The 22,418-nt window shown below is 37.8% G+C and overlaps 1 protein-coding gene across 1 annotated transcript in view; it reads left to right on the top strand.

Annotated features, from left to right (window-relative positions):
- Positions 1 to 5,380: 5,380 nt before the first annotated feature.
- Positions 5,381 to 22,418, top strand: part of BANK1 (B cell scaffold protein with ankyrin repeats 1) — a 141,140-nt gene continuing 124,102 nt past the window's right edge. The window contains exons 1-3 of the mRNA XM_074904489.1: positions 5,381 to 5,432; positions 7,930 to 8,328; positions 17,059 to 17,124. Of these exons, the coding sequence (XP_074760590.1) occupies positions 5,381 to 5,432; positions 7,930 to 8,328; positions 17,059 to 17,124 (517 nt within the window). The remainder of the gene's footprint in view (positions 5,433 to 7,929; positions 8,329 to 17,058; positions 17,125 to 22,418) is intronic.

The raw sequence follows: 22,418 nt of genomic DNA, 5'->3' as shown, positions 1-22,418 counted from the left end.
CAAATGAATTAGATATAAGAATTTGCAAGAAACTGAAGTAAAAATGGTATCAAAGGTGGCAGAAAAAAGCAGCAGAAGGCAGAATAAAAAGCAAAGAAGCTGAATTTAAACAAGCAGAGTTTGAATGCGATCATAAATCCAAAAATCCCCAGGGTAAGTCAGGATGGACGCATCTAGAAAGATGCTGCTAAGAGAAACACTGGCAATTTAAAAAAAAAAAAAAAAAAAAAAAAAGCACACTTTGGTTTATCCTAACAGTGAAATTTTGAAATTGAGGGTTTTTTTAAATGTTTCAGGCTTATACAACTATAGTTATAGTGATAGTGTAAGTGAACAGTAAGGGACATTCTAAGTTCAGGTGGTGGTTGTTTCTAGTAGTAATAGCATCAGTTAAGACAAAGCTGAGACATCTTGTTCAGGTTTTCATATGACCTTAAAGACTTGTTCTACAGCAATCATATAAAAAAGTAGGGTATTACTTCAGTTCTTTATACTGTCATTACAGTGTATTTTTCTCTTCATGATTTGTTCATGTCTAAAGCATTTCTGAATTACCTGATTGTGTTCTGCTAAAATTTACCAAAGGGGTGATTTCCTCTCAAGGAAGTGAGTGTGATGACACAAAATTTTGCCTCATTGTGATGGTGATAAAGGAGGAGGTGTACCTGGAGATAGAGAACTGAGTTCTGACCTTTATCTTGTTCATTAGAAATGAGAGCACCAGTCCATCGATAGGTATTCAGCTGTGGATGGACAAGACCTCCACAGGTGAGGATGCTGTGCTAATCATTACACTTGTGTATGCAGGACAGATCAGAGAGACCTAAACCAGGGAATAAGGCCATATTACTCTTCAGGAGAAACAGGTTTTTGGGCATAATGTTAGCTTTGTCAGGTATCTTTCTAGTCTACCTGGGTCAGGTCAGTGCCCCAGGAACTTAATTTGGTTCTGTGTTCCCATTGTCACTGTAGAGAAGGTCAAAAGAATTTCTTTTCAGAGAAAGCCCACCAGATCAAGCGAAAATTCATCCCGTTTGTAGAATTATTTCTCTGTGTAGAACCTCATTTTGCCTGTGCCAGACCTCACTGAGCTTAGTGAGAAGAGTGACGAAGATGAGGCTTGATTTTATACAGCTAGAGCAAGTATTTGCTTTCACACACAACTTAGCAATTAGCAGCAGAAGGTACATAAACAATGAAAATGTTCTTATTACATGTTAGGTAAATAGGCATTTGAGAATAGAAGTGCAGCCACTCTGCTGTCTGATATGAGAGATGGCAGGAATGTCCCATGCTTTAGGATAATTGCTTTAATTGAAACAGGTGTGCCACTGCGCTGCAGCAATTTAGCTACTTGGTGATCTCACTCTAAAGTTTACAAGCAGGCTTTTATGATTTTCACTTCCATTAGTGGAACATCTCAGAGAAGCAACATGACTTACTTGAAAACGTTTTCCATTATTTGCAAGTACTTCTAAAGTGCTTTCTGCTGTCCTTCCCACGATGAATCCATTTTGGCTTGCTTCAGGGGATTTGCCTTGCAGAATTCCAGCAACCAAGAGCTAGAGATGCATTTTGAAATACATTTACTGGATGTGTGTCAGGTGTGCTGACTGGGAAAATTAATGCTTTCTGCATGAGTGAGGGGCAGTTCATTATGCTAAGGCCACTGATTAGTGCTGAATTAAATGTTCTCATTCTGTTTCCAAATGTTAAATTGCAGGGGTTGTTTGAAGTGCTAGTGAAACTTTTACCATAGTTCCTTATTATGTCATTTTAGGTGATCAGGGCAAGCAGTATGACGAGATGGATGGCTGAATCTTTGTGAAAAGATTGCAAAGGGGACAAGAGACTAAAGGTCTTTTATTTCTGGAGTCTCATTTGAACTAGTGTGTATGCTTGCCATTCTCATTCTATTCACAGCCCAAATGGAAAAGAATCTTCTTAAGAACTGAAGAAAGGTTTTGCAAATTTCTGAGGAAAGATGGGAGTCTGGATCTCTTATGCTTCCTTACATTTCCCATGCTCCATTTTTTGTCATTGTGTCATGACCCTTGACTACACCCATAGTTTTATCCTATATGGTGAAAGGAATGTGGGGGAAAGGGAGAGCAGAGGAGCTGCCTCAGAGGGAAAACAAGACTTTTTCAAACCCTAGCAGTTTTAAAAAACATGGACTTAAGACTCTCAAGATGAAGAAGGCATGTTTCTGTAGAATGGGAACTAATCACAGAATGTTATGCATTCATCTTGGGTGACATTTCATTTGGACAGTGAAACTAGAATCTTAAGATATGTGAAAGTCTAATCAGATGAGTGCAACTGACTTCTAAAGTCTTCGATTTCCCTACCCTGGCTCTCCTTGACAGGAAAAAAATACTATTCTTTTTGTGTTAAGTTCTTCAGCATACAAGATACTCATGGTAACCCTGGAAGGTGTAGTCTGCTATTCACAAAAGAATTAAAGACATAGTGGATGTCATTCCATATTGCTTATGTTGCCCAAATTTTCCATCAGTATATTACGAGAAAGTGAGCAAGAACTTCCATTCTGTGCTTTTTCCACCTCCTCTTTGAGATACTCAGCAACTGTACTTATTTTAACAAATTTTTGCTGATGGACAGTAGCTCATTACATGCTGACAGAGTTCATACACTTCCTTCTCAGATGTCTTTCAAGACTGCCATTTAGAAAAAAAAAAAAGAGACAACCTCCCCTTCCCCAAGTGAGGACATCTGGGATAGGAAGAAATAAAATGGATGAATTTATTTTCTTTAGTAGTTGATCCTCTCATTTCTCATTATAGTGTCTGAGAACAATTTGAAAGGGAAGTTTTCACACAGATATCAAAAGCTAATACGATTGAGGCAAGAATTGTAAACAGACTTGGATTACTTTTTCATTAGGGTTGACTGTGTCAAGTTTATTGTGTGTTTGTAGGAATTTCTGGGCAGCTGAATGAACATCAGGGAATGACTTTGTTGTGCTCCAGTGCCCTAAATGGAGAAGGTTGACCCTGAGAAATATAGTGATCCATCTTTCTGTTAAAACTTGGGTTAAAAATGATGTTTAAGTGTCACTTTTTTATCAAAGCGTACTAAGGCAGTGGGACTGTAGAACCAGTTTTTAAACCCTAGCCTAATTGAAATCAGCCTTATTTAAGTCAAACAAAGTATATTAATGCTGATTTGCTGGAAACAACTGTAGTAAAATGCAAATAGCCAGAAGTAAAGCACATCATCCACAAACATTAAGCCTTTAAAAGAGGGGGAATAAGTTGGCATCTGTGCAGAGAACTAGCTTTTCTGAATCTATCATTGTTATCAAAAATGAGTGTTACCAAGTACTTCTTGCTCACTTCTAAACACATAGAAACTATCTTTTCCAAGATTGCAAGATTCATAAACTGAGATACCTGTTTAAGAATAGCCACCAGACCCCAATCTTTGTTTCCTTTGTCTTCTTGATGTGTTTAGTGCATTACAGAGTTCTTGAGATTTCCTTTCACTTTGTAATATACTTGTCTTTTTTTTTTTCCTCCATACAATACATTTTAATTGTTGCCTTAAAAAACATGTTCTTTCTCTTTATATGTGCAAGGTTTTGGTTCCTGCTTGGTCACGCTAGTCTGCAAAGATGTTCTCATCTTGTTTGGTTTTCATAAAATTCACAGGTATTTTTCAAAGGGGGCTTCAGATGTCATGTTTCATGAGATGTGTTTTTTTGGGCAACCTTACACCAGTAACTATAGTTTTGCATGTCAGAAGAACCCTTTCAAGTTATGGATGACTGCATAAATTCTCTTACTGTTTCTCATTGCTGAACGAATAATACGTTTTATTTCTACCTTTGAGTCAGTTTCTAAGTTGTTGAAGCATGGCTTAATTTTTTCAGGATATGATAGTTTCTATTACATTAACTTTCAAGAGAACAAAATTCATCTCAACATTATAATCCAAGTGCAGTAACTTCAAAGAAATATTCAGTGAGAGGTGAAAGTGATGTAAGGGGAAGAAACTCTAGTTGAAAAGTTAATCATTGTTAATGTGTGTTCAATATTGGGTAATATTGCATTAAAGCTAGACTTCAACTTTTGTTGTTTCAGGTTAAAATGATACTGTTTTGAAGGCAGAGTTTTGGGTGGGCTTTAATTTTCAGGTTCGCTGCATTCAAGCATCTACATCTTAGTAAAATTTCTGAAAGCAAACATGTTGTGTAACAGGAAGACCTAAAGGCACGTGAAGTAGATTTTGGATAAGGGACTTCTTAACTGTTCCTAGGATAAACTTTGACTCTACATTTGAAGTCAGGTAGGCATTTAAAAATAGTGATATTTCATCTTCTAATACAATTTTGGGGAGGTAAGATGTAAGATGTCTTACATTTCTGCTTAACATCAAAGTTAACATCAATCTAGAAAGTAGATCAATGGCAGAAAAAACCCTCAACCATATAATCCAAAACAAACCCTCATTTGGTTTCCCACAGGTAACCTGATAGCAGTAGCTGCTTTCTTCAGACCAATAAACATTGCACCAAACTGTAGCATGAAATAGCTTGCTTGTATGAGATTCTTCTCAATAGTATGACTTCCCTCTATATATAGATAGAAAAGACAAATTAGATATGGCAGCCATATTAAATTAAAGTTTTATGAGATGTATGTTGCAGGGCCTTTCTTCCATCAAGTGTGGTGTTAGATATATTTCACTCCCTTTTCTTATATCAATAAAGCTTTTTCTCATATATAAACATAAATATAGTTAAAAAGAAATGCAGTTGAGCCTTCAATAAACATCTTAAAGCCCCTTTCTCATTCACACTTAGCTAAGATCAAAGCTGCAGACTTAGGTGCAGATACACTGTATGGAAATAGAATTACTTCATCTTTTAGTATTTCAATGCAACTTCCTCACTTTTTTCTTTAGAATTTCTTGAGTACTCAAGACTTGTATTGTCCATTTGCACAAGGGTGAACTTTATACCTTATGTATATTTTTATTATGAATGTTATATAATGTCAGCTCTTTAAGAATATTTCTACCAAAGGACTTACTCCTCCATGCCCAGCACACAATAAGCTCTTTAACTGTGCCTGAATAATGGGTCCCGCAGTTATTTCTGGCTCTGGGGTATGCAAATGCCTTTTAGGTGCTTCCAGTCTGCATGGGGATGAGACACAGATGTACACCATTCCTTACCAGAGCTCTCCTACATGGAGAGGAAATTTAGGATCTTGGCCAAGTGGGTACTGTGGAAGACACCAGTAGATCCCTCTTCTGCACAATTAGGCCACCAGGATTCTGTGAAGATCTAAAAATGTATCATTCAGTTTAAACATGCTTTTTTACCCCAAACACAGCTGAGCAGGAACTTAAAATGAGACCTTTTAACTTAAAGACTGAATTTGAACTTTCTGTGCATATCCAAGGTAAACTCAAGCGAGATTATTTTAGTTTTCCCATACATTGTATCAAAGAACTCCTACTCTGTATACAGTTTTGGGTTCCTCAAAAAAGTATTTTAACAGGCAGGAGAGTTCGCAAAAGTGCCGAAAGAATGGCAGGAGTTCTACAAAGCCTCTCTTGTAGTGGGAAGAGTAATAATCCCAGTTTACAAACTGTAATGAAGGCAAGGCTAAGAGTCACTTCAGGAGAGTCCTGATGACCTTAGGGGACAGATTTCTGGAGCAGATAATTTTTTTAAGCTTGCAGAAATAGATAAAACTATATTCCGTGGCTGGAAGTTGAGACTAAACAAATTCAAATGAAGTATAAAGAAAGAATTCTTAAATCTTCTTCATGGATTAAGCATCCTCTTTAAATCCATATTTTTAAAGGACCACTATGGTGCTTTTAGTAAATAGGGACTGAAAATGGAAGGTATTTGGTAATTCCATTTCCTGTGATATGAAACGGTGTGGTCAGACTGAAAGAGCTTCTGACTTTACAACTCTGTTAATGTAATTTCTTCTCTTGAAATTGTCCAACAAGCTTCATAGCTTTTTGTTTCTATTTTTTTGTGTGTGCAAGATTTACAGAAAATCAAATGAGATTCTGAAAACAAATAACATTGCAGCACTGCAGCAAGTGGCTTATCCTAATGTCATAAAACACATAACTTTCCTCTGAGTTAAATGAGAATACACTACTATTTATTTTTACAATTAAACTTCAGCATTTCAGCAGAAATGGGCATTTTTCAGAATGCTTTTACCATGGAAAATGTATCAGTCACCTTTCCAAATACATTTTGACAAATATTACCCTGCTCTAATGTATTGGTCAGGGTCAGTCATCTTGAAATATCATCATCCACTACCATATTAAGCATGGCTCTATATGATTTCCTGTGACAGAAAACTTTCTGAAAGGGTGAGTGTTACAAATGTTTAAAAGATGGCAGCTCTCCTCCAAGCAGTTTATAGACATGTATTTGAACTCAAGAGACTAATCTATAGTGTCCCTATTCTGCAAGTTTCAGTTAGCCTTCAGCTGGGTAAACTTTGTTTGAGATATCTCCTGAGTAAAGAATGAATGAACAAAATTTAGAAATAAGTTTTTCAAAAAAAGAAGGGAAGTCCATTAACTAAAGCAGTAATCCTGGACTGCAGATCTAGGTTCAGTTTCCTTTTTCTATATGAGGACTTACGTGGGATCCTTGACAAGTTTTCTGTCCTCCTTAGCTACATCTGTACTATGCTTCCAACAGTGCATCCCACTCTCCAGATCTGTTGTGTGCCCAATAAACATTTTAATTCTCTGTATGCTCACCATTTCCATTTTTCTTAATATTCACAAAGAAGTAGCTTAGATACTCACCTGCAAAGAAGCTCTGGCGCACTGCAGACAAGTGCAGGTCAGGTTGCCTGACCCATCAGGAGCCTGGGAGACACAGTGAAGTTCAGTGGAGGTGAAGTGCAGCAGCTGTATCTATTCCTGCGTCTCCTATTGTTGCTCCAGAGGGCTGTGATTGTGAACTATTCCAGGGGTATTAAGCTACCCTGGCATTTTAATGTATACTGTATTGGTCAGCAAATCAGTTTTTTATGGTTTCACAGAATCACAAAATGGTTAAGGGAACCATGAAAGGGACATCTGGAGGCCATCTTGTACAACCGCCTTGCCCAAATAGGGCCACCTAGAGCTTGGGACCTTGTCCAGGCACCTTTTGAGTAGCTCCAAGGAGGGAGATTCCACAGCCTCCTTGGGCAGCCTGTGCCAGTGCTTACAGTAAAAAAAGCATTTCCTGATGCTCAGAGGGAGCCTCCTGTGTTTCAGCCTGTTGCCTCTGTTTCGCACTGTCACCCTCGTAACAATGTGGAAGAGTATTAATCTTCTTACTAGATTCATGGTTTACATCTTAAAAGGAAAGCAGAACTAAAAAAATGTAGTTCTAAATTTATTTTTTTCAGGTTCTTAAGTAATTTTCTTAGAATAAGGACAGTGAAGAAAGATCACTAATGACTATCCTAATACCACGCTGCCAAAATATCCTAAACATACCGATCCTGTTTCTAATGAAGTCAGATCATGTCCAGTGTTCAAATATATGTTTTTGTGCCCTTAAAAGCTAACTGCTGCATTTTTAATATTATCACCTATTTGTCAAGAATCTAGGAGTGAGCAGAATGCATGAACATGCTCAGCTTTCTAAACTGCAATTTCAGTATTTCTTCTGAAATACTAGTTGAAGCTGTTCTGAACATAAAATATTCTGAGGTATTTTATCAGCTTCTCTGTGGATGATCTTTCTGCTTTGGTCTAGAAATAAGCAGGTGGTTGTCAATTCAAGGTAATGACCTGTTCTGTTTCTTCAGCACCTCAAGTTTTTAAGAGGAAGGAAAAAATAATGAACTGCCTGCTGATGTTTATAATGGATTCAAAGTGCATTGGATTATTTTTTTAAAAATGTTTTCTTCTCTCTAGAAAATACGAAGGATATTCTCGTGATATATGAACAAGAAGCAGAAGAGTGGGCTCTGTATTTAAAATCTCTTTTTGGACATGTAGTGAACGAAGGAGGAATCTTACTCTACAACCTAAAGACTTCATCTTTCAAGGACCAGGAGCTATTCACTTTACCGTGTTACAAATGTAAACTCCTGATACTATCATGTGGACTTCTTAACTGCCTGAATCGAAAGAGAAGTTATTTTCTGGAACAAGTTCTAAAACCTTCGGATAATGTGGTCATTCTACTTTGTGGGGTGGAGAATTCAGAGATTCTTTATGAGATAGTGACCTTAGATGAAGGCAGCAAAGAGATTTCCACTGATCAGGAGCCCGAGGAATATCTCTCTGTTGTTGCTGGAATTATTCAACCAGGTAATCTAAAAATTAAAATTTTGTATGATTATTAAACAAATTTTCTTAGCTGTATTATCATTTGGAAGAGAAAAAAAGTGATAATTCAGATTTTCTGGAGAAATTATCTCTTCAGCTTGGTCCAAGCAGTTTTAGTTTGATATATTTGTCACTGAAGTGTGATGAAACTGTTGTACTCTTAGTCCAGCTTCCTTTTCACAGGGAAACAGCTCTGGAAAGTTTAAAAGCTGCCACTGACACCTGTGAATCTACCATTACTACTTAATGGTAAGACTGTTGAACTGACATACACATACACTTGTTTCTCTGTTCCCTGAGTTTACGAATCTCAGAAACTGTACAAAACTGCTTCAGCTCTTTCAAAATGCTCTAATGTGACAGTGCATATATCTTTTTAGATAAATCTGGCAAACTGAAAAATAATTACTAAGACCCAGTTTTGTGGATGGCAACATTTCCTGAGTGACACAGAAAAGCTGTAAGAGCAGAAGTTCCCCTTCCCTTTCACCAGCCCAAGTAATAAGTCTGTACTGGAAGGACTACATCTCTCCAGCTTGTATGTATTTGCACACCCCTGGAAACTACAGAGAAACATTAATGTAAAAATAGCACTTCTGAAATGTAAGAGAAACCCTTCTCCTGAGGGTGAGAGGTACTGAAATGGGAAAGTCTGTGCACACAGTTTAGTTTAACCCAAAGTTTAACTTTGCCAGGCTGCACAAATGGAACCAAGAAATAGCTTTAGAAAGACAGATGCATGGGCCACTTTGGAACCACAATGTAAGTTGTGCACAGGTTTGGGGTAGATGGCTATGTGTTTTCCTCTGAGAGCATATTGGCTACTGCTTCTTTGTAGTCTCTAAGTCTCTTACCTCCTCCTAGATCTTACTATTTTGTCATGATAATCATCTACTAAGCAGAACATTGTGCTTCTGTCTTTGTTACCAGCAAGCTGCCATTTTACTGTCAGGGGAGCTTGTGCTTGAGAAAGTTCAGGAGTTTTACTTAGAAATTAACCTGGTTTGGGATGCAGATGAACAATCGAGAATATTCTTTTGAGCACCAGGGTAGAGAGACTCCAGCTGGGTTAGTGACCTAGCTGCATATGCATGCTGCTTTGTGCTTGAACAGATAAGCCTAAGCATACTATAAGGCCCAGAATGTGTCTACACACTGTCTGGCTATATCAGATCAGTGCTATCAAAACTGAGTTTTAGACTCCTCTTTCCCAACCATCTCCTGTTTTAACATTTCTTACTGTTCAGTATTTATTAACATTTTCCTCAGTATATCTTTTTTTGAGCATCTCAAAGACTTAAAGTTTTGGGGGTAATTAACAGTTGCCTGGTTTGGCTTCAGGAGGTAATGTTTGCAAGTTCTGACTGTGTCTGATACGTAGCTTCAGACTGAAGTTCCTTGGCAGCTTTTTAGTGGAATGAAAACAGTGGGTCTAGACTATGCGTGTGTATATATAGGAAGGAACTGGGCCCAGAGACAGTTAGTTGACTCATGCACAGGAAATTGCAAACTTTTATGCAAAGATAAACAGTTTCCTAGAAGACAGATGATGGTTCTTTGCTTAGGTCTGTGCATTCACAAAAATATTTATTGCATCTGCCCTTGGGATTTTACTTATATTGCAATCTCAAGTGACTAATAAGTGCTCAAATGATCTTTTCTTTGGCAGTGGTCAGTATCAGCATCTTCAGAGATGAATACAAAGCTGAATTAATGAATAGTTGTTGAAGGCCTCAGACAGTGTGTACATCTTTACCAGGGATGCATAGACTGTCGCTGGGATCAGGCAAGTTCAATTGATTGAACTAGATCCAGTACTGGGAGCAGTGTTGCTGCCTGACGCTTCAGGGTGTAAACCCTGCTCCATACCCGTAGCTGAGAACTTCTCTGGCCCTGTTTTTTCTGTACTGGTGTACCTTGGCCATCAGGCAGGCCAGCTCAGATCAGTGCTTGCTACGTCGCAGACCTCTGCACTGCTCCCTGTTGCGCAGTGAAAGTATTCTAAGTGCAAGGTTTGCAGTCTCCTGGGTGTTGATTTAAGCTCTGAGGAATGGAGATGTGCATGTCTTATCATTATTTACCTCTGCTTAAAGATAATAGTGACTCTTTGTAGTGTTTGTACTTACGATGCTCTTTTGTAGAATTAGGCTATCTTAGCCTTTGTGATATCTGTGCAGGAATTTTGACAGATTACGCATCTGGGAAAAAGATTTTCCCCCTGTATTTAAAATGGCTTGCAAAGGGGTTATTAAGTATACTTGCATTATTTTTCCTTTGGAGCAATTTTTTTATGCCTTTCTTCAGGACTGTGCACTCACAAGTTTTCCCATCTCTCTTCATATGGATCATCACCTTCTGTCACTTATAATTGTTTTTAGTGTTTATCCCTCATCCCTTATATTTCTGGTTTTGGAGATAGTGATGAAAACACTTTTGTGTGCATTCTTCATGCTTTTCTGTTCCTTTTTTTCCGCTAAACTGTTCATTGCTGTTAACTTGTTCCTCCGTGCATTTCTACCTCCTTGTCTCCTCAGTATAAACGAGCTGTCACTCTACCAAAATCTGAAAATTAATGATGTGCTTTGCTTACAATGATTACATGGCACCATGCTGTTGTGCACTACCACAGCTAAATTCTGTTAATCCCTTAGGACAGCAGGCCATCGAGATCCTAGGTCTAATTGATGCCAGGGCTCAGGAGTGGCTTGTGGGTAGTTAGAACAACTGAAGATGGATGCTAAATCAGGTTATTACCTCACAGTCCTGAAGTGTTAATACCAACATAGTTTAGGTGCTAGTAATCACCACCCTTCCACTGCAGCTTTCTCCATAGTCTGCCCTAGGCAAGGTAAGTTCTCATCTATCTCTTCTCTCCTAGATGCTATTCTCTTTGCATTGTCTCTACAGTGTGAGATGGGAAGAGTGCAAAATAAATCTAATTTTAAATGCCCTCTGAATTATTTTGCCAAAACCTTTTGCCTACCAGATGGTGCCAATTTCATCATGTTGGAGCAGGTAGGGCTCTTTGTTAAAACTTCTTTCTTCCTCTAAAGTAGTATATATGCCAAAAATTCTAGGCAAAAAACAACACTAATTAAAATGTTCTGTAAAACTAAATAAAATGAAAGATGCAGTGGTTTTTGTACTCAGCAGAGAGCTTGTTTGTCCTGTAATTTGATTCGAACACAAAATCTGAAGAGTTTGACGTTCCTATTTGAGCATGTTCTTGGAGGAGTAAAGGGAGAACTGGGACATGGAAACTGGCCTAACATGTTTCCTGGATGGTTACAAATTTTATTATATTCACCTTCTGCATGAGGAAGAATGCAAATATTTTTATTGTTGTCAAAAGGTTTCTTTAGTAGTACTTGTTCACAAGATACCTCACTGTCTGAAACTGCTACGTTCAGATTTACAGTTGGTTTTTAATTTTGTGTAAGGACATGTTGTCATAAAAAAAAATAAATCTTTGGGAAAGAGTAGAATGCACAGAAATTTTATTATTGTATGTTAACATCTAAGATGGCCCAATATGACTCTAGAATTCTGACTTTGCTTTAACAGCTTTCCCTAATATTGCTTAAAGTAGAATCAGGAACCACATTTTGTTTGCACCTGTCTTTTCCTTCCCGTTTTTCTTTCTACAGCTTCCCCTTGGTCTGCTGAACTGTGTAGCTCTTTTTATATTGAGTTGACATGCTTTCAGTGTATTAATTCAGGACCCTGGGGGTTTTTAGCCTAGACATAGCTGGGTTTTTTGTTTAGTCCTGAAATACTTCCCCTTCAAATTCAGGCTAGCCATATGTTTAAGCAGAGGATTTGCAGATACAGATAGATATTTGCAGCTGGATATAGTTACTTAGATCTTTAAATGTCCTGAATTCCTCCTGTAGTTATTTGTGCCTCAGCACTGATGATGCAAAAAGAGAACAGGTCTTTTCTAATACAAATGATTTTCTGTGACACTGTTTCTAAAGTGTGCTTACACTTCTATGAGACTTCTTGGTGGGACTTCTCAGTACAGCTCAGAAGTCTTAAGTATCCATTAGTCTGCTTGCTGTTTTATTAGGTTTCATTGTTCACATCTCAACAAAACAATCCTTGTCACTTCCACTTCCAGCCTTTTCTCTGAGCAGTGTTGTCCTCTTTTTTTGCCAAAATATGAAGAGAATCTGCTTCTATAAAATTCGATAGTTGAGAACTGCTCAACAAACCTACATGTATCCATTCATTACTTGCTATTGTACCAAAAAATGAGAGGAGGTGTATAAAGTAACATAACCAAATAGAAAACTGTATCCACGGTATTTGACAGCCCAGGAAAGTTTATCAGAATTAATATGTAACTTTCACCTGAGACAGCAATATGCCATTGATTTCTGATCATTACCTAGAAAGTATTCAGTGTACCTGCACCCAGTTTTCATCACCAAGAAGAATAATGTTAAGGAAACTACTTTTGCAACCACTAGTAAGGTACAGATCTGGAATAATGAGATACTGGCATTGAGTATTTGTCTCTAATATGTAAATGTAGGACAAACAGGCTGGGAGCTTAAAATAGGGCTTAACATATGCAAATCTTCAACACGCTTAAAATATGGTGTTAATTTCCATTGTACAGGTCACAGAAAAGAGAAATAAATAAACTATATTTTTACCATAAGCTTTTATGCCTCCTGTTTCATTTGTAGTGCAGTGGCATGGATTTTATTGGAATTGTACCAGGAATTTGGGTATAATGTTGAATAGTGAAGTAATACTTCACATTTTGAATCCACTGCTTTGCTTGTTCTCCTGTAAAATCGACTTCACATTGGTACTCAAATGAGTAACCAATGATGATGCATTTTCTTAGGCTGTCAGCAAGACTTGTGCTGATGAGCTAAAACCCATAATTTAAGCAGGAACTTTATCATTGTCTTCAGTGAGCAAGTGTTTCACCTGAATTTTGACCTGACTTGGAGTCTACAAAGAAATGACGCTAAAGTGCTAATAAGAACCAAATTTAAAGGAGAAACATAATCACTAGATTATTTAGTTTTGTTTGTGAATAGTGAATACAGCATGGTTTTCTGTGTGTGTGAACTAAAGTCTTGGTGGTAAGGATTTCTCAGATGGACACACAAAACTGTGTAAATAGAGGGAAGCTGGTAGGGAAGGGAGGTTGCAGTAGATGAGAGCACACAGTTGTGCCTCACTTTCCTCCTTCCTTAATGTATTTACATTCAGACAGTGCATATATCACTGCTTTAAGCAGTGAGGTCATCTGCTTATGGAGGAGCACCTCAAATGCCAATTAAACTTTTTTATTAAACTGAAAATAATCTGTATGAATTTATTGCAAGCAGAAGAGCAGAAGGGGCATTTTGTTAGCTGAAGTATGTTATGGTATAGTCCTCATTTATATTTTGCCCTGCCAGAACTGCTCTGCAGAGACTGCTGCTAAGATTACCAGATTACTAAAACTTCCTGAGATGATGCGTTTCTCCATCTCCACTCTGAATTATCACCGGCTTGCTAGGGCAGTTATGGGGATTTGTAACAGGGATGATGTCAACAAAAAAATGTGGTTAATGTCACTAACTTGTTTCATCTGGCACGTGATCCTGGCTATTTCAAACCAGAAGAAAAACTGAAGTGGCAGCCTGGAGGTGTCAACTGTAGATAGGATGATGAGACTGCCATCCCTTGCTGCTTAAATTGTTTAAGTTAGTTCTTCCTTCTCTTATTTCTGCAAAATCCAGAGAAGATTTGTCATTATATAATCAGGTTTCCTAGCAGCTCATGTTTCGATCTGTCTAGCCAGTCATGGTGACCTGTATACATCATGTATGTGATTTTTTTCACTCTTGTTTTTGATACTAATTGGATGAAAACTGCTTACACCTGGAAAAGTGAATGCACTGACATCTTAAAGTGAATGATTTTTAACAGCATTTAGGACAAGCTCATAAAAAGTTTTTTTTAATAATAAAAGTCAAATGACTAGAACATAAGCATTACTGCAACAACATGTACTAAATTAAGTTAATGTACTGTGATTTTACTGTTGTTTATTTAGGTTATAAATTTTTTATTTTTAAAATGTATTAATGGATTTGTCATCATTAGTCTGCTCTTTCAAGGTTGCAAGTGGACACCATCCAAATTCATGTCTTGTTTATGGCACAACAGTCATCAGTCAGTATTTAGTTGCAGTTATGGGGCTATTTCTAAAGCTTACAAATAGGTTAGGATTTCCAGTAGATATTTTGCAGATAGAACTGCAAAATGGCTGTGTGAATCTGTACTCTTGCATGTCCTTCATATAATGTTTTATTGACTCTTGTCAGGTTTTGCACTGTGGTTACCAATCACAATTACTGAAAATTATTATTGGAATTAATAATTATTATTGTAAGACATCTAGAGAAGTCCTCTGGAAATGTCTTCTTAGTATATTTTCTGGCACACAAGTGTTGTTACTACCAAATTGCTATTTGTAGTTTCACCATGATGTATTCATGTTAAGTTAGTGTCAGCTTCCTGGAAATAGGATAAAATAAGGGGGGGGTGTGTTTTCCAGATTTAAAAAATTGTATCACCTGTTCCTGAAAAATTGAAGTGTAGCACGTATTTAAGTTCACACTGAAAAAAAATATTATGATAGCAAGAGAACAACTTCTTTTTGTATAGAGTAAGATTTTGTTCCTGGTAGGATATCTCTTCTACTTACCTAAATGGCTATGAGGATAGAACTTGGTCCAGAAAATGTTATTACAGTTACAAAGTTAGGTGTTCAAAAGTCAAAAAGTTACAAGTACAAAGTAGCTTATTAAACTTTAGTTATGACCCTTGTTCATAGCATTGATTGCCTTTAATTATGTAGGTGCATTCTTCCCACCCCCCTGCCAAGAACCTGCCCTCATTAGTGCACAGGATAAATAGTGCTCAGTTAATTAGCAGTTACCTGATACTTTGTTTTGTATTTGAGTTTGTGGTTGCATTATTTATGTATTGAATGCCATTCAAATCCTTCTGAAAAAACAATTACTAATTTCTTAATGTGCTTTCCTGTAGAACTTTTTTCTCTATTGAGTGCTGTCCAGACATTATTTTATTTTATCATCATTGTACATACTAGTCGTTAGAAAGATTAGGGTGAAGCATTTCTTCCATTTCTGATACCACTCTAAAACATTACTTTTCGTAACATGACTATATAGTATTTTTAACATCCATATTCAAACTCCCTTTAATTTCAGATGCATTTGTGACTGCTCAGATGTCTGCAGGTCAGCTGTAAGGTCTTTCACAGAAAGTGCAATACAAAACTAATGAGTGCTTCTGAAAAGCATGTTTTAAAAACCTTCTAGCTTTTTGCCTCAAAACTTCAGGATAAAATTACCTGAATTCTCTAGAGCAGCAATCAACTAATATCACTGTCCTTCCTCTCACTGGAACCCTCTCCTCATTCACTCAACACTTGTTAGTACAAATATAACTGAATCAGAATACAGTAAACAACGCCTTCCTTAAGTATAAAACTACAAGTCCATGCCAGAGTAGGTGTAACTTGTGCACTGTCCACAGTACAGATCAATATAAAAGAAATGGTCAACAATATACTACAGAGGAGAAAGACTGCTTTTGAGTGTTTGGTTTTATGCAACCTTAATAATCCCAGGCTCTTCTTCTCATTTTAGCCTTGGTGTCTGTATCCAGTGACTTACTTTTCAGTCTTGGGCCCTTGTTGTAATATTAGTTATTAATTCTGGAGTACCCAGCAATCAGGGTCCCACAGATGCTGTACAACAGCACGTTTGTCGAATTAGCTGGATCTCACAGTATGGAGCTCAAGCAGGCCTTATATCTCTTATGTCAGTGTTACCTCAGATATGGAAAAACAGGTGCTAACTTGATCCAACATAAAGAGTGGCATAGACAGATATTGCATAATATGGCAAAGTCTCCTGGTAGTTATTAAGGCAGAGTTTTTTAAATATTTGACCAGTGCTTTAGATAATTCCATTACTTTTTTGACCCATTACTGAGAACTCTAGCCAGATTTATTGTATTATCAAACACAGCCCTGCACAGTTGTCTTGTCTTCCAACCACCTGCATCCATTTTCCATTTCTCATTTTCCTGCACATGATTCCATTCTCCTTCCTTTTGCTTAACTCCTCTCCCATTTTTTGCTCTATTTACTGTCAGGGAAACTCCTCTTCTTCCTCAAGCCCATATTTCTTACCTACTATACTAAATTGAAAAAGTCAGTCACAGGGATGTTTACTGAAAACGCATAAATACTGCTCCATATAAAGATCTCTCTAGGCTTGTTCCTCTCCACTAGCCCTTGGATTTTATTTTTTAAATTATTTTTTTCTATCTGCAAAACTGTAGCTTTAAAATAGCTCTATCTTACATCTAAAATAGCATACAGAATTTCATCTAAAAGAAGAAAGTGGAAATCGGTGTAATGGTATTTCCTTATTTCTGATGGTTTAGGTTGCTTGTCCATTTGTTTTCTTGACTCTTTTATTTTCTTTTATTTTTGCAGTTTTTTCTTTTTTTTTCTCAGCTTGATTTCCAATGCCAATATCTTCTTTAGAGTAAGCTAAACATTCTGTGAAGCAATAAATGAAGCGATGATCACTGTCGTCAGAGTTGATGACCAGTTACAGATATTTATGTTGATACCATTAAAGAATTACTCTTTTTCCCTAGGTAAGCCACAGAATGAAAATCCTGAAGACTCTTTGTCTTACATCTATGAAGCAGTTCTTGCAGATGGTGAGTTGAATTCCCCTTGTATTTCTCAAATAAAGCCAGCACCCTTCAGAAAATTAAATTTGTTTTCTTACATGTTGTCAGACATGAAAGATAATAAACTAACCTTACCATAGCATACAGTTGTGAGGAGGAACATCCCTTGTTCTCAAACATCCGCCCACACATCTATACCCACATATTCTTGTGAGGGGTGTGAAATGGGGAGGAGATTCAACAGGGAGGTTTCCTTTTTCTTTTAATTTCAGAGTAGAGAAAAAGGAAGAGATGGAGAGCTTTCCTTTTCTGCTCCCAGCATAAGGAGTTTCACTTGTAATAAAGAGAAAGCTGATTTGAAATTTCAGATAGGTCAGTCCTGCTCGCATTACATTTGCAGCATCATTCATTGGCAGCCAGTGGTTGGGAGAAACTCTGCATCATGACTTCAGCACCTGTTGACATTTGCCATTCTGGTTTATTTATATTTGGGAAAACCCATAAAGAGTCTCAGTAGGGAAAACAGCCTGGCAAAATCTCCACCTGCTTTTAGTAAAGAGTTACATAACATGTTTCCTATCCCAGTTCTTACTTAAATAATTTTATTTCTGGGTTGACACTGTTGTGAAGTGATCGGCTTAACAGCACCAGCATGCTGACTAATGAAAAGGACAAGTAAGTTATTTCAGAATTCCTGGCATGGCAGTTCTGTGCTGCTGGACTCTGAGGTTACTGGTTCTGTGGGTCTGTTTTGCTGGCAAGGTGTAAGGGCAGAAGGATGCTGCAAGCTCACTGGCTCTTCCTTACTGTCAAAAATTCAATATACATGTCAGTGATGTATGGCGTTTAGAATTTTAGCTTCTTCAGTTAATTTCAAGACACAAGCATCAACCTGTGTGCTTTTAAATACTTCAGTCATTCCTGCTCACCATGCTTTGCTTCACAGTGCAGAACAATCTTGGAGCATGTGGACTGGATTCCTTTCAGATAAAACTAAAAGGGAAAGTGCACTCAGGGATCTCACTGGGTGCACATCAGACACTAAAAGGTGTCATTTTGGTCTGGTCCAGACCAGAACTAGTTGGAAATATGCCCCTTTAAAATGTGTATTGTGTGGATGGGAGTATTTAGCACCAGCCGTTTCTCTCTACTGAATCTTCTCCTATTAGCTCCCCCTCCTTTCTGATAGGGACTGTGCGTGACTCTCTTGGCATCTCGCGTGTATTAGTGGGATCTTAAGCAGAAAGCTGCTGTAAAGCTGCACTGTTTTATCCCTACAGACCTATTGCTAAGGTTTCTAAGGATGTCTCTTTTTGTTCTGTGTTGAATGTGCCATGGGTTGGTACATTGTAGAAGTTCATTGGTAGAAAGAAGGCTTTTTGTCATTACTGGCTCATCATCTAGGTGCTCAGTAAGCTGGCATCAATGTTCCTCTCATTCAGGCTCATGATGTCCAAAAAATGAGACAATGAGAGGGTGAATGGTCAGAGAAAACAGAGAATCACAAGAAAAGAAAGGACTGGGGAGATATTCCTCCAAGCTACTCCTGCTTTAAACCCTGACTTTTTATATTAATCCTTTTCTGCTTTTATATGGGAACTTGAAGAGCAGCTTTAAGTCCAAGTTTCCCATCACATGAATGGTTGATATTGTCATCAAGTGAATTGACGATTTTCCAGCTAAAAGTCTTGCATTAAAAGCAAAAATTTCACTTGAAATCTTTGCTGAAGTTGCCTGGACCCTGGTTCTCAGTCAGATTTTGACAGTCATCTTGATAGCACTGATTGTATGTAGCCTCTGCTGGTTAATGATGTCTGGTTATTGCTAAGAGGACCAAAGCAATTCTCAGCTGCTGTGATGAGTGAAAGGGACAACTAGAAAAGAGGGATCTCCAATAATTGTTTCCTGTATGTAAGGTTAAGACTGACTACTGAATGAATGTAAGGAGATAGGTAGTCAACATTTTTTCTGTGGTGGTGCAACAGGGAGCAGTTATCTGATACTACTGCAGAACTTTGGAGGGAAAATAGCCCAAGAAGTGAAATGATTGCAGTTTCCAAGATTCAGCATGTCAGTCTTTACAAAGTGAAGAAAGGTAAGACAGCAGCTGCAAATGAGCCAGTGTTTGTGCCCTGCAGAAAGTAGGTGAATCTTTGGGTAACCAGACAGGATTTGACTTTGGATGAATTGTGAAAAAATGTTTCCAGGGACTCTCCTCTTTGCTTCTTCCTTAGAAGGAAGTGTATGCAGTGCTAAATTCTATGTGTAAGACGAAACAGAAGTGTCAGGAGAAATTATAAACCAAGAAAGGATTTTTGCTAGAACCCTATAAAATCATAAAAGAACAGCACTTTATGTAAGGTCTTAAGTGGTGACTTCAGCTCAAAGCTGAAGTTTGAGTATACAGATACTGTACAAAAGAAAGGATAAGTTAAGGGAAGATGGAATTTAGACTTGAACTGGAATGGAAATTGAACAGATCAGAAGTATAAAGCTAAATGAGAAGTCTAAAGCAACAAGGGTGGAAAGAGCAACAAGTGGATGACAGGACATGCTAAAAAAAACCCCTGACAATCGTAAACAAACTATATACGATAAAGCAGAGATAGATGGGGAATGAGCAAGCGTTAACAATCAATGAGAAGTGATTGACTGAAGTGAATTGTGCAAGGCCTTGAGGGAAAAGGTCAGACAGTACATTGGAAAATGGAAAACCAATATAATCCTTGAGATCCTTTAGGGAAATATGAGCTATAAGCACATGTGAAAACAATTGATTTGCTAGTGAGTGATGGAAAAGATCCAGTTGTGGATGCTAATGACTATGATATGAATGTATGAGAACTCATTCCTGTAGGTGATAACTGAACAAATTGTCTCTTTAACTACTCACAAATGTGTTTATTTCTGGCTTTTATATAAGAAGACTTTTATTACTAGAAATCTGTATTTTGAGAAATTCTTTTCTGATTCCTTAGGAAATTTTCTGCTCTCCAAAGAATCATTATTTATAATTTGTAATAAGGTTGGAAAAGTGAAGCAATCTTACTAGGATCTGGGTATACAGCCTTGTAACCACATGGAAAAAATGTGAATGCCTTATTGTGGAATTGGCATTCATAATTTTACCGGCAAAATAGAGCTAACATCAGAATTAGATACCCATTAGGTGATACTCAGCTTCAGAAAAAGCTGCTCCCCTTCTGCAGAACAGCTTTGTCTTTTTTAACATTTACCATTAAGGCTTGTATCCTAGCACTAATTAACTGGAGCAATTAGGGGTGGGCAAGTGGAGCACAAAAAGATTATTTGAAAGACTGTAATAGCTGTCTGCCTGTTCAGTTAAACAGCAGACGTCTTTTGGTCCTGCTCAGAGGTCTCATCAAACTAACATATATATGCATACTGTTACCTGTATCCTTTGTCAAACTAAACTAGAGAAAGGCCAGTACTTAAACAGAATAGATGGCATCCCTTCTGCAGATAAAGAATAACTATCAGAGTACCTCTGCTGAGCTATTCTTTCCTATACTGGTATCTGAAATCCTGTTTTAGTAAAATGTGCCTATTCTGGGGTCTGATTTGTGAAGGTGTTGGATTAAAGGACAGTGTTTTAAAAGATAAAGAATTCAGATTATTTTCCTATTCATAACCCTAACAAAAGGAAAATAATCAGGAGTTGGAAAGCAAGCATTGTTTTCAGATGTGTCTAAAAATACCACTCTTGATTGTGTTCCTGAGAGACCAGTGTACCTTTTAGCCTGCTTTAAGGGTCAATAGATCTTAGCTATTTCAAACCAAAGGTGGGAGTAAATTGCAAAGCAGCCTGTCCCCTAGTGAGTCAGTCTTGCTGACAACTCACTTTTTTTTTTTTCTTCTTTAATACCAAATGTGTCTGGCATGAGTCTTTCTGCTGACAGCAGCTGTGGCAGCATGGCACAGGGAGATGTGGTCCCTTGATAGACAGGTCCCATGCAATTTAGAGCTGTACAGATCAAGAACAGCATCATAAATTTCATCCAGGCATTGATAAGAGCCCTCTGCAGGTATTGGAGCTCTGCTGTCATACTCAGCTAAGATATACTATTTGGTAAATGAGCTGCTGCAGTCCAAGCCAGCTTCTGTTGCCAGATTGATTTAAAGGATGCTATAACATGGACTATATTGTCTTGTGTTAGTAAATGTTTGGGTACTATTAATGATGTGTATCCTGTACTTGGAATAGGGTGAAGGCTGAGAATGCCAGCCACCAGTGTCTCTCCCCAGAGCCTCTCCCGATGCAGTTGTTTAAGGACTTTTCAGATATGTTAAACTTCATGACCTTTCATCCATGTCATTTTTTTTAACTTTGTTGACTGTCAGGAATATTCTTCATCAAGACAATAGCTTCAAACATGGCCAAGAGGGGAAAGTTTGGCTACTTACTAGGAATTTCTTGAAGGTGATACCTGTAAAATCTTAAACCAGGCCTGAAATTTGAGCATCTGTCCTGCCTGCCAGTTGTGCTTCCCTGAAGTAGAACTTGATTATAAAATGCTCCTCTCTATCTGTGTTCTTTTTTATCTATATAATTCAAAATGTGGCCACGTGCCACTTCTGTGTCCAAGCATAGTGTGCAGTTTGTGCCAGGCCACTTATAAGAGGCTTGAATTGTGGTTTAGAGATAATAGAGCCACTAGGCAGCTGGATTTGGCCCCTTTGGAATAATAAGGAAGTTGCAGGACTATTTTATCAGGCAAAAAAATTTTGTAGGTCTTCTCACAACCTTTGGATGCTCTGCTATCAGTCCTTTTGTCTTTGGTGGTAATTTCAGTCAGCAACAGGAGGATAGCCTATCTCTGTTGTTGTAACAGCCCGTCTCAGATTTTGGGTAATGTTTAGTGTCGTATAATCCTTCACTGAAACAGAGGTGAGATATGTGTGTGCTGATACCACAGAGAAATGGAACAGAAATGCCAAAGTGTTCTTCCTGTGATAGAACTCCAGTAGCTCTTTAGTGGATAGATGGACTCTTTAATAAAACATTAGGCTTTAATAACTGAGAACTGCTGGTACACACAAAGGGCCAGACTTCAGTTTGCTTCTCCCTGGAGAAGAGACAGGATGAAAGTATGCAGAATGTAGAAACTGGAAGTAACAGACTCGGGCTCCAACAACAGTTCTGCTCAGCACCTAAATGACCTCAGACAGGTAGTTATTATTTCCAAACTAATCAGTGTGCTTAATCGTTTAGAAACTCTTTGAGACAGTCGGTATGTGTCAGAAGCTCAGCAGAGCGGTTATATTATTAGTGCTGCTCCTGCAGCTGAAAATCATTTATT

This window comes from Athene noctua, chromosome 4 (assembly GCF_965140245.1).
Source record: "Athene noctua chromosome 4, bAthNoc1.hap1.1, whole genome shotgun sequence".
NCBI lineage: Eukaryota > Metazoa > Chordata > Aves > Strigiformes > Strigidae > Athene > Athene noctua.
The sequence above is the reverse complement of the archived record's forward strand: the minus strand, read 5'-3'. Positions and strand labels throughout refer to the sequence as shown.